General features: G+C 44.3%; 1 protein-coding gene across 7 annotated transcripts in view; it reads left to right on the forward strand.

Annotated features, from left to right (window-relative positions):
• The window catches only part of Sema5a (semaphorin 5A), a 451,060-nt gene that overhangs the window by 370,887 nt on the left and 67,162 nt on the right, over positions 1-13,011 (forward strand). For all 7 annotated transcript variants that reach the window (XM_046430338.2, XM_058574513.1, XM_058574512.1 and 4 more), the window contains 2 exons: positions 1,076-1,193; positions 11,696-11,877. In XM_046430338.2, the coding sequence (XP_046286294.1) occupies positions 1,076-1,193; positions 11,696-11,877 (300 nt within the window). The remainder of the gene's footprint in view (positions 1-1,075; positions 1,194-11,695; positions 11,878-13,011) is intronic.

Consider the following 13,011-nt stretch of genomic DNA (forward strand, 5'->3'; position numbering starts at 1 on the left):
GGTTGCTGTGTGGTTTAAATGACCCGGTCCCCAGAACAGTGCCTTACTTAGGATTGCCATGTTCCATGTGCTGTGGCTGTCTTGCGTTATTCTCATCAGCAACTTGATACTTACACAACCTCCCTGCCTGCTGCTTGATGGTTGAGCTGTGACTTTTGGCCCTGCTTTGGGTGGCCTGGTAGCCGTATGAAGTCCTCCCTTGCTCTAAGTGGCGTCCTCACCCTGTGATAGGGGCAGTAGGCCTGTGGCTGGCTTCACTTCCCTGTGTATTTTTGGCTTCTCACAGTGATCCTTGTTTCTTTCCCATCCCCCCAATTTACCTCTTTTGTATTTGTAATGCAGGGGACCTAATCCTCATCTAATAATCCATGTTGTATATAAAATATTCACCATCTGCCACTCGTGATGTAATATGGTGGATATTATATATGCAGCCATGTGTATTGCAAGTTTGAATATATGTTACAGTACTCAAAAGGAAGATATCCCTATTGCATTGAATTTCAACTAACTGCATTGAAGCATTTTAGATGTTCATGCTTTTCCTTGGGGCAGTTTCTCAAATTGTCTCTGCCTCAGTTATCTAATCGGTAAAGTGGCAATGGCATTTATGATGACTGTGATGGTGTTGCTGTTTGTGGTGACAATGGTAAAGAGGGATACTTAGACTTGCTTGTTCAAGACAAGTGTCCAGGTAATATACTGGTTTTCTTGGAGTTTATACAATTGTGTGTGTTCAATAAATGGTGCCTATTATGAAGGAGATGTCAATGATGATCACGTTGGCAGTGGTGGTACTGATGGTGAGAATAACTGTTTTGTCTTTGAGCACAGGAAAATTTTAACTTTAGCTCAGCTCGTGACACCAAAATTCTCTTGTTAGGATGTGGAGTCATCTGTCCAGTATGCTAGATAAAACAAAAATAAGTGATGTGTTACTAGATACTAGAATGTACAGGTAACTATGTTGTGCAGACTAAATGCTCACTGGTGCTCATAGCTGTCTCTGTGCCTGCTCCGAGAGGGACAGGCTAGGCAAAGCTGCCCCTCTGCTGACCCTTTGCTGTGTTTCCAGCACCTGCATTGGCGCCCAGGACCCTTACTGCGGCTGGGACGTGGTGATGAAGAAATGCACGAGCCTGGAGGAGAGCCTCAGCATGACCCAGTGGGAGCAGAGCCTCTCCACCTGCCCGGTACGTGCCCACCCATCCAGCCCCAGGAGGCACTGTCTGAGAAGCTGGCCTCCTGACCACCCACCCACACTCCCCACGTCTCCACACCCCTCAGGTGGGAACTATCCTTGCAAATCCAGTGTGTGTTTTCTGAACTCTCTCAGCTCTTAGCTTGCAGGAAGGACACTTGGATTCTGTCGCAAGCTTTTTGCTTGCGAATGTCTTAAGATACTATCATGGATCATAGTGTCGCTGAATCTTGGAATTATCCCCTGCAGTGTGGAATGGACTCTTTTGCCCCTTGTAGCACTAATAAAATGGGAGCTTCCACATCAGGACATTTCCCTCGGAGACAGTAATTTCAGAAATCAACATCAGTGAAGATTTGAAAAGAGTAAACTAAAGGATATTACTTTGACCCCATGTGGAGCCAACTAGCAGAAATTGCTCTGGGTCATGGGAAGGCCTGGGAGAAGCATCCGCGTGTGCATTCCCACGCTGAACCCTGAGGGATAAGGAGAAACATGCCTGCATTTACAGCCAGACCATGAATCCAAGAAAAGCAAACTCCACTGTTCCCTTTGCTCATCTGTTTGATTCAGGTCCTCACTTGTAGGAACTTCTTCTTTCCTTTGGAATTCTTCACCCTGTCATCTCAGATTCACTTTTCTGTTCTCATAGCACAAGAGCAAGTGCTATTAGCTTCCATGTCTTTGAAAAGCTACAAAGTCTCTCTGCCATCATATAACTGCAGGTCTCTGCATGTCAGTTATGATGGGACAGGGGTGGGAAGGGAAGTGGCACATTGGTTGTGCTAGCCTTTGCCGTCCCCCAATCCAGCAGAACCCCAGACACATCTGAGCAATTGCTCTGCTTCCCATCAGGCACCAGCCCTCTCCACCGTCTGAACCCTATGCTCCTACAGCCCATGCCTCAGCCTGAAGTCAGGAAATGGGACCACCAAAGGGAAGAAGGCTACGGAAGCCAGCATCCTTCCCCAGACGTGGGCATGGGGTCAGGCATCCTTCCTGCAAAGGGTCCTGTTGGTTGGTCTGTGCTGCCACACCCAGGCTCTGACAGCTCCCAAAGAGGTTAAGCTGTTGGCATCTTTCGTTATGTTGCTCCAAGTCTTTGCTTTTATAAGGAAACTTTCCTGCCATAACTCTTGAAAATGGCTAGAAAAATGCCAGTGTTAGCGCTAAGTCCCTTCTGCCTCTGAACAACACTAAGAGCACAAAGGTGGTCAACTTAAATTCTTTGCAGAAGATAAACACATAATGTATGCTATCTTAAATATAGCTCCCAAGTGCAGACATGTCCTTCAGAACATCTTGTTGTAGGTCTTGGACTTTGCATCTTTGACGATAGAAAAGAAAGAGACGATAACTGCAGTTCTTCTTAAGCAATAACACTCTGGCCTCAGGCCTGTGCTTATTCCAGCGAGTATTCAAGATGTGCTGATTACGTAATGGGAAACTCACACTCATGCCCTTGGTTTATAGCAAATGTGTGTCTTGGCTATTTTACAGCAAAAAAGAAAAAGAGAAAGATCCAGTATTTCAGTGACTTGAGAGTTGTTATTAGAGTTGTTTCCTGCTTATGAGAGGACAGCTTCCAGTAAAGACAGATGGACTTGCCCTGGTGCTTTGCACACAGAGCTGAGGTGTGTTTCCTGACTGAGGGCCACAGAACACTTGTAGCAAGATCGAACTTCTGATGCGAGGTGATTTCACTACACCCAACCATTTTCCTATCCTCTTACTCAGTGGACTTTGTAACATAGCAAGATATGCTTTGAATAGTTGAAAACATGCAAAGAAGCCAACAGTAGGAAATAAATTATGTTGTTTGGGCAAAAAAAAACCAGATAAATAAATAAACAATTTTTTAATTTATATATGCTGCCATATAGAAAATAAAAACTACTATCTAACTTATTATTCTGATTATTGGTTGTAATAATGATATTAGCTCATAAATAATAAGGAAATACTGTTTATTCATCATTGTCTAATAATCTTTTACAAAAGGGTAAGTTAGATGAAAATTATTGGCATCAGTGTAGATAGAGTAGATTCAGATATTTTTGAAAGTCATTAAAAATTTTGTTCCAGGCTAATTTTTTACTGAAATGAAAGAAAGACTTAATTTACTGGCTAACATTACTATATTCTTCACTTCTGCCTTTCCATTAGTTGTGAAGTGTACCATTGTTTTCTATGTTATAAACTCTCATGGATTGTAGGATGCAGGCTAATTTCAGAGTTAAAATACAAACAAACAAAAAAGCAAAAACAAAACAAAAAATGTATTGTCAGTTAATATTTTACTTTTCTTTATCTACTTGTATATACATGAATATAAATATCTATCCAAAGGTAATATCACTTTATAAGCTGAGATTCTGACCAAGAACAAGCATTTTCTATCCTGAAGGAAAGTGAGCAGACCCTGCTGCATTAAGCACAGTGGGTCGCAGGTGTGTCTGATATGCCAATGTCAGGCCCTCTTGTGTGAACCTACCCAGTAAATCTGCAGTATCCCTAGTCCAATATACAGCTCCACTGAGTTCCCCAAAGTGAATCTCCCAGTCGTATCTCTATGGTGGCTGTGATTTATGGCTATCTTTGTTCAATTGTACTGCTGTAAGAGAACGCCTAAACCTAGTGGTTGAGAAAGCACAGAAATCCACTTCTCATGCTTCTGGAGGCTGGGAAGTCCAAGATAATACACCAGCATTTGCTTTGGTTAGGGCTTCTTGCTGTGCTCTTACCTGGGGGAAGAGGAAGGCCAAGAGAATACAGTCCCCTCTCTCAGGCCCCTATAAGAGAGGGAGGAGACTTCATGGATTGATTAGAGGCCACCCTTCAGTACTATTGCATTAAGAACATTCCAGTTTTGGAGTGACACATTCAAGTCACAGGAGTATTTATATCCTCTGCTTCCCTGAGTTCAGGTTTGAGAGGGGACCCCAAGAAACCCCAGGGAGAATTTTGGGGACCTATATTCCACAAAGAGCCCTAAGTGACCTGTTTATGGGTTTCTGTAGTCCAGAATTCAGGACACTAGTTGGCTGACATGTTGAAGAGCATTTTGTTTGCTCACAAAATTGTTATGTAAAACATGACTATCAGTTTAAGGGATCTGAAGTACTTGAGAGAGATCTAAATTAGTATATCTAGACTGATAAGAATAATGTATATGTTCCCCATAGCTTCTAATACTGCTTAACAAGGGTAAAAGGGTCTTCAGAATCTGCCTGGGCCTTATTTATACATGAACACCACCCACATCCTCTGGGGGAATGGAATTACCAGTATTCTGTACCACAGCATGTGCTGAGTTCCTGTTCCACAATACATTCTGCAACAGCTGTCAAAATGCATGACCAGATGGACACCTATGGATCTCCCAATAAGAGGATTCTGCTCAGACCCCTTTGTAATTAGCATCTGTAGATGGAAGGGGACATTAACAATTATGAAGTCTTAAGCCCTCATTTAGAGGCAGCACTATAGATGGGAGTCTAAAGTGTTTCTCCTAAGGGTTTCATTGAGAAAAAAGCCAGGATTCAAATCCAAAATTTCTGGTATTCCCTAATATTCAGGAAAATACCATCTCCCCAATGCAGTAGCCGGTATGTGGACATTAAGCCAATTATTACCCTGCCTATTATGCTTAGAGAACAAGCAAGAATTATTTCTGAGTTTTGTGTGAAACCTACTAATACAGAAGGAATAGGGAACTAAGGTTAGGCTGGTGTCTAGACCATGTGTTCAGGGTCATGTGAAGTCATTTTGAAGGGATTGCCCCATTCAGCTCATGGTGTCCCCAGGGATTGGCAGTATTGCTCCCATTTAGGTGATCGAGGAACTGGGACTCGGAGGTCTTTAATTAGATTGCCCCTCTCACCAGCACTGTCAGGGACCACACAGTACTCCAGATTAGCTCTCCTCCAAGGTGCTCTCTGTATAATGCATTTGTAGAGCTGGACTAACAGATGAAATTCAACTAACATCAGGACACGAGACAAGCCTTCCTGAGGAACATGTCCAATATCCTGTTTTGTCGCTATCTGTGGCAAAAGGTACAATAAAATCTGAAAATAAATAAAGGAAGGTCTACTAATTCTGAAAATATACCCAAATAGAAATTACAAAACTTTAGTCATAGGAGGATAAAGGTTTTAGTATAGTAAAAATCTAAAGGTGTACTGCAGGGAACTCTGTACTCACCAAATAAATCTACACCTTGGTGAGTTGAGAATGAATCATTTGAACATTAATGATGAATCAAACATAGGATTATAGGTTATGCTTAACAAAAATTGGATCTTCCTTATTTAGAAATTCCTGGGTGAAGGGGAATTAGCTATTGCACAACGAGGAGTGTATCATGATATAAATTTTATTTCTTTGAGACTCTCACCAAGAAAGGATCTCAAGAATTGCATTACAGAACAACCTGGCTGAGATCACAGGTTCTGCACTCAGCTTGTTTGTACTAATTCTCAGAACTCTTAGAACCAGAGTGACTGAACAAATTGCTTATCCCACCTAAGCCTCAGCTTTCTACATCGGGAGGTAGACACCGGATGTGGTGTAGAGTGTGAGGTAATTAATATGTGTACATACTAGTGCTTGGAGCATACTAAACAGATGATCCCTGGTACGTGTTTTATTATGGTTTCAGATTTAATGTATAATTATATAAAGCACATACGCTGAAGAGAAAGTCACTTGAAAAAAATCTGGAAGAAATCAGAACTACAAAGAATTTATTCTAGATAATTTATTCCACTCCCCAGGGCTGGGGACCAAACCAGGACCTTGTGCATGGTGGACAAACGCTTTACCTTTGAGCTATATCCCCGTTCCAAATGGCTTTGTTTCTTATTGTCTGTTTAAGGAAAGCTAAGAAAAAGAAGATATGAAGAAGAAAAGCTAAAGAACATACCCCATTATTCATAATTCTATTTTCTAGGCAGATTCTTAAAATTATAATAGAGTCAAAGCCAACACAAGTGCACGGCTTAATGCAGGGTGTAGGGTCCTCATGTACTACTCCCATGCTTCTCTGAGGATTGTAAGTTCTCCTAGCTCCTAAATGTAATGGGACCAACTGCAAAGGCATTGGAATGACTGTTGCCCCTAAAGGCTGCAGCTACCCCAGCCCTGGCCAGACCTGAAGCCACATCTCTACCTTGCAGAATTGCATTCACTCTGTGCTCCCACTAATGCTGCGTCTGATGCAGTTCCCTTCCTTCCCAGTGTTTTATGAGGATCTCTGCTCTGTTCTATTGGCCTCCTCCCTCTTCATTCATTATCATTTATTTCAAATTCTTCTTCTCTCTCCCTCTGTCATCCTTATTGGTTCATTCCCTGCCCAGGCATATACTTGGAAAAGGAACATTTTCGTAAAACCCAGTTATCTCAGGCCAGACCTAAAGGTTAAAAAAAAAAAAAATCAAACTCACCAAGAATATCCAGGCATTGCTTCCAGGTGGGAAGCAGGAGGAGATCATTTCCCTGGGCCACCTAGCCATGCTTGGAGACAATTTGGGTCGTCATAACTTGGGGTGAGGTACTATTGGAATCTAGTGGGAGGAGACCAGGATTGTCACTGAAGATCAAATCATTCTGCATTGCTCAGGACAGACTCCCACCACCTGTGTGTTAGTCATTCATAGTGGTGACTAAAACATCTGACAAGGACAACCTAGAGGAGGAAAGGCTTATTGTGGCTCATGGTCCAGAGGTTCAGTCCATGGTTGGCTGGATCCTTTGCTCTGGCCTGAGATGAGGCAGAACAACATGACAGAGGAAAGCTGTTAGCTCCTGGCTGTCAGAAAGCAGAGAGGAGGCGGGGGTGGGGGTGGAGAAGAGAAAAAGACGGAGTGCACAAAGTCATGCCCCTCATACTACTACTGCTTCCTCCAGCCATGCCCCATCCGTGGATAGTTCCACCCAGCAGTCCATTCAAATTATTAATCCATCAAATGGATTAATCCATTCACCGTGTAATAGCCTTCACAGTGTAATAGCCTTCACAGTGTGTCATTTCTCTCCTGAACATTGTTGTCTTTCATGAGCTTTCAGAGAAACATCCCAGATGCAAACCATATCACTCTTCAACAAAGAACTCTCTATCTTGCCCAATGTCACTAGTGATGATATCCAAAAATCCTGAACTAGTGGGGAAAAGGGCCCTCCAGTATCCCTAACTACTCCTCTAGATCACTACTTGTGTAGTTGTTAACAAGTTAAAAAACTTCGTTGAATCTTAATTTTTTTTTCTGTAAACATAGTATAAATGGGCTGTAATCAATAGGATTGCATATGCCTAATACTAATAGAGTTCTTTGGGGGTAGGACCTAAGAGAGGACTATTTTCATCCTGCCACACATCAAGAGGTGACATTTTCAGGTCTGATTCTGCTGCCTTGTTTGGGAAGGACACTGCGTGAACAGGTCTGATTCTTCAAACCTTCTCCTCTTGCTCACAAAGTGGTGACGGATGCGCTGAACATTGCCTCCTTGCATGCCAGTGTCCGAATGGAAAGAGAAGAGTTTCTTCCTCTTATCTGAAGGAAAATGATTTCTGGAAGCTTCTTGCAATCTGCTTTTGAGTCTCATTGGCCCCATTTGGGTCACATGTCTATTCTTAGATGTACTACTGTCCAAGTGAGGAGCCACTGGGGGATGTAGGAAGGCAGAGCCTACAGCGGTGAATTCCCCGGGCCTTCTTCAGTTCAGGACTGTGCCTCTCACAGGGGCTTCATGCCTCCATGACAGCAGCTCAACAGAGCTGCTCCTGTCCAGGCTGCAACCCTCAAATGTCAGCAGCAACCTTAGCCACCCCTCGGGTCTGCAAGCTTAGTGTGTTAGTCAGCTTCTTTATTATTATTATTATTATTTATATATGACAGCAGAATGCATTACAACTCTTATTACACATATAGAGCTCAATTTTTCATATCTCTGGTTGTATACTTAGTATACTTACACCAATTTGGGTCCTCATACATGTACTTTGGATAATAATGATACATGTACTTTGGATAATAATAATAATTAATTAATTAATAATGATTAATAAACATTCAACCATCATTAATTACCCCATGCCCCCTCCCTCCCCTCCCACCCCTGTGCCCTACCTAGAGTTCATCTATTCCTCCCATGCTCCTGCTCCCTATCCCTCTATGAATCAGCTTCCTTATAGCAAAGAAAACATTTGGCATTTGTTTTTTGGGGGATTGGCTAACTTCACTTAGCATTATCTTCTCTAACTCTATCCATTCACCTGCAAATCCCATGATTTTACTCTCTTTTATTGCTGAGTAATATTCCATTGTGTAGATATGCCACATTTTCTTTATCCATTCATCTACTAAGGGGCATCTAGGTTGGTTCCACAATTTAGCTTGTGAATTTTGCTGCTATAAACATTGATGTGGCTATGTCCCTGTAGTATGTTGTTTTTAAGTCCTTTGGGTATAGACCGAGGAGAGGGATTGCTGGGTCAAATGGTGGTTCCATTCCCAATTTTCCAAGGAATCTCCATACTGCTTTCCATATTGGCTGCACCAATTTGCAGTCCCACCAGCAATGTATGAGTGTGCCTTTTCCTTCACATTTTTCGCCAACACTTATTGTTGTTTGTCTTCATAATAGCTGCCATTCTGACTGGAGTGAGATGAACTCTTAGAGTGGTTTTGATTTGCATTTCTCTAAAATTGCTAGTGTTAGTCAGCTTTTTTTCACTGTGATCAAAATAGCTGACAAGAACAACTTAGAGGAAGAAAACTCTGTTTTGGCTCGCAGTTCCAGAGGTTTAGTCTATGGTTGGCCCTGGGGTGGAGCAGATGAACTTGGCAGAAATGCGGGTGGAGGAGTGCTGCTCAGTTCATAGAAGCCAGGAAGCAGAGAGAGAGGAGAGGGCTGCAGGGAAGAGGCACCTTTCCAGAGCTTGGACCTCCTCCACCACCTCCAGCCACGTCCCACCAGCCTGTGGTGACCACACAGTCCATTCAAGCAAGGACAGACTGACCAGGACACAGCTCTCATAATCTAATCATTTCACTCTGAATATTCTGGCATTAACACAGGAGTCTCTGGGGGACCCCTCATTTCCCACCGCAGCACTCAGGTTACGCAAGCTTCCTGCCCGGTGGGTCCTGGGGCCATCTTCCCCCCTTGGAGGTTTCCTTAGCTCAGCACATACCTCGGCTCTTGGTGCCTCATCTAATTCTCTTTATAGTCTCTTGGATTGTGAGTTCTGTTTCCTGCCAGGACCATGACAAGGACAAGTTCTTCGTCCCTGGATTTGTCATCTTTAGTATCCCACTTATGTCATAAAGATGGGTTACTTTCAGGTTTATAGTTTGTGGGACTCTTTTTCCTGACGATGAAGTCATCTTCTGGAAGTTTCTGTGTTTCTTCTCCCAAAATGGCTAGATTGAAGTCTAATCCACAGAAACACAGGCCTGCAAGGGAGGAAGAGGCATTTTATGTTAGATTTTAGGATGAAGATAATGTGTTTCACCACTTGAATGTTGGTATCTCGAGTTACCATGCTGTTCTGGTTATGTTTGCACTTTGCCCTATTTTAAAATTCCCCTGTTTTTAAACTCTTTGGTTTTCTGCATCACTTGGGGTGAACTGCCACATGTTGTTTGTTAAATGTGTGTTAAGGGTCATTAGGAAGGACAATCACCTGCCCCTAAGTCACACACAGCAGCACCATGGTACCCGCTTGGCACAGTCCTGCCCTGTTCATCCGTTCACCAATAGCCAGCTCAGCAGGAGACACCTTGTATTCCTGAGCTAACCCAATGAGCCCCAACTGTCCTCAGTTAAAAACAAGCTATGAAGTGTTTTCAATGTGAAATTTCTCCAAATAGTAGGAGGTCCCTTGTCTTTTTATCCCTAGTAAGAACTCTTGTCACCAGTTTCCGTCCCAGCAAGACACCTCCAAGCCAGAGGCAGACAGACACAGCTAAGATTTGGGGACCCTTGAAAACTGAGTTCCTTATAGTCCAGACTTGGTCTTGTCTGAGCCTGAGCTTCATTTGCATGCTTCCAGGGAGGCAAACAGGTACTTTATTTGTTTGTGAAGCCAAATAGAACTGTCTCGGGCAGGTGTGTGATACTGTCAGTGTCACTTCCAGCCTACACGCACCCTGTGGGCACCACAGTGGAAGAAAACTGGCTTTGCAGGGCTCCCCAGAGCACCCCGCGCCCTGTCCCTGACAACACAGTCACAGCAGTAATGACAGGTGTGAATAGTCAGAGTACTATGGACCTGTATTGTGTAAACATTGTACAAATGTTCTGTCTGGTCACCAATATTCCTAGATGCCAGTTCCATGGTCAGTCAAGCCACTGATGCTTTGTATAGTACAAGCAACAATGGCAGTGTTCATGGATCAGGCAGTGGTCTGGGTGTAGAGCATGTGAGCACTTGTTAGCACAGGCCTGCTTAAATCACAGGGAGAGTAACTACAGATCCGTCATGCGTGTATGCAGGAGTCTTCTGGACAGGGGAAAGAGGAAGGCCGCTAAAAGGGTGGAGAATGAATGTGGAAAATCCCCAACAGCAGGATATTTGCTGCTTTGCCAAGAGAATCTGTCCAGTTGGTAGTTTGAGTCCACATGGCAGGCAAGGCTTGGAGCAGCAGCATGGTCTGCATCCAGGCAGGAGCTGCAGATGGACACCACAGGGGCCGGGGAATGGGCATGTTTTCCTGGTGGGCAATTGTGGGAGCACTCAGCACTTGGCAGCCGTGATGCTCTTTGTCACCACTCGAGCTGCCCTCAGCCTCAGCAGTCCTCGCCAGCTCCTTCACCTGCACCGTCTTCACCTGAGGGGCCAATACAGTGTCCATCCCAGATCCCAGATGCTTGTTGACTGTTCCCTGCTCAGGGACCATAGCCCTGGCCGTGAGCCACATGGGACTTTGCAGGTGGTAATGATACATGTGGAGCCCCCACTGGCCTGCAGAGTCCCAGAGGCTTGATTGGGTCCTGGCCCCAGGAGCTGCTGCAGCTCCCGTTGCCCACGGGCTCTCAGAGCATGTGAACCCTACCTTGCCAGGTAGAGGCGCCCCTGGAGCTGGGTGGGTTTCCATAACTACTTCACCAATGTTTCATTTTTAATAATGTACTTACACAGGCAACAGGTGTGTACCTTGGTGATGTTTTCACTCCCGTTAATCTTGCTCCTTGGATTTCCCATATCAGGGGACCATACTTCCCAAACCCTATTGCCAGGTCAGGGGCATCTTTCACTCTTTCATCCCTTCCTCCTCCTTTCTTTCCCTCATTTTTCCTTCTTCTTTCCTCTGTAACTCCCTCCCCAACCGTTGACCCCAGGGCTCCACTTTGACTTGGTGCCTCACACATCCCTGTAATTTTAGAAACACTCCGTGGGGTTCTGATGTCTCCAGGGCTCTTCCAAGGTCACTCCGACTCGCTTGCAGTTTAACACTTCCCGGCACTCTCACTTCTGTCTGCTCCTAGATCAGGAATCTCACTGTGGACGGGCACTTTGGACCATGGTCTCCGTGGACGCCCTGCACGCACACGGATGGCACTGCTGTGGGATCCTGCCTCTGCCGGTCCCGTTCCTGTGACAGCCCGGCCCCCCAGTGTGGCGGCTGGCAGTGCGAAGGCCCCAGCATGGAGATCGCCAACTGTTCCAGGTGCGTCCCCCAGACTGCTCTGGTGTACTCAGGTGCTGGGGCATTCGGTAAATCATTCCTAATGCACACCTTTCCTGGGAGACAATGGGGGGCGAAAAGGCCGGGGGACATCCACCTCTTAAAAATTAAATTATAAATTAGAAGGAATTTAAAACTACAAGTTAGATCATAAATCTAAACCTGTTCATATGCTCATCATTAGTGTAGGGAAAATATTACTAATTTACACAGCACGATTGGATTGGTTCCGGGGTGTGTCCATGTTACTGAAATAAACTATTTCTGCAATACATAGACAATCATCCCCACTGTAGAACAAATATATTAGGTGGAAGATAGAAGAAGCCAAATCTTTTCATGATCAGAAGTCTGCTCTGTAGTCAGAGCTCAGGTCTCCACTTAGTGACACTGGGCTCTGGGTGACCAGGAGAACACTTCAAATAATGTGATCCATGGAGTAGGTTTCCTGTTTTCTTTGTTAAAAATGAATGAATAAATAAATTTTATAAAGCTACACTAGTTTACATCTTGCCGTGCTCCTGTAGCACCCTGTCCACAAACATCAGTACATCCTCTGAGACCGTCTTCAGGCACCCTCCTTGCGTGTACACTAATGCAGAATGTTAAAAAGGGTTCTTCTTGTCATGAGCCCATCTAAACATGCAGAGAGCATGTGGACATTTGTCTATGAAGTCACAGACAGAGGAAATTCTGTGGGGGGAATCAAACTATGCAAGAACCCTGGACAGGAAGTCTCAGCATGCCCTAGAGAAGGGATAAGAAAGGGGACATGCAGATAGGACAGGTGATGTTGGCATCTGCTGACAGTCTTTGCAGGGTAATTGGCTCACCCACAAAGTTGAAGGAGCCATTTGGGGCTGCAGAGATAAGATTGTACAACAGAAGGCACGGGCACCATCAAATTGTGTGTTGCCTGCTGTCCACACTCTAAGAGGCCACCATTGATGACAGGCAGAAACTTCATAAATGCTGCCAAGCTGCCATCATCTGAAGATTACCATAAGTGGCTAATGTCCTTTCTATACTGCTTAATTACAAAAGAGCTATCTGAGTGCATTGTTGACTGGTTTATCTATACATCTTCAGTGTTTATTCTAGTCAGAAAGTCATTAT

The sequence above is a fragment of the Marmota monax genome, unplaced genomic scaffold (genome assembly GCF_021218885.2).
Source record: "Marmota monax isolate L192 unplaced genomic scaffold, Marmota_monax_Labrador192_F-V1.1 WCK01_AAM20220418_F8-fsc00082, whole genome shotgun sequence".
Taxonomy (NCBI): Eukaryota; Metazoa; Chordata; class Mammalia; order Rodentia; family Sciuridae; genus Marmota; species Marmota monax.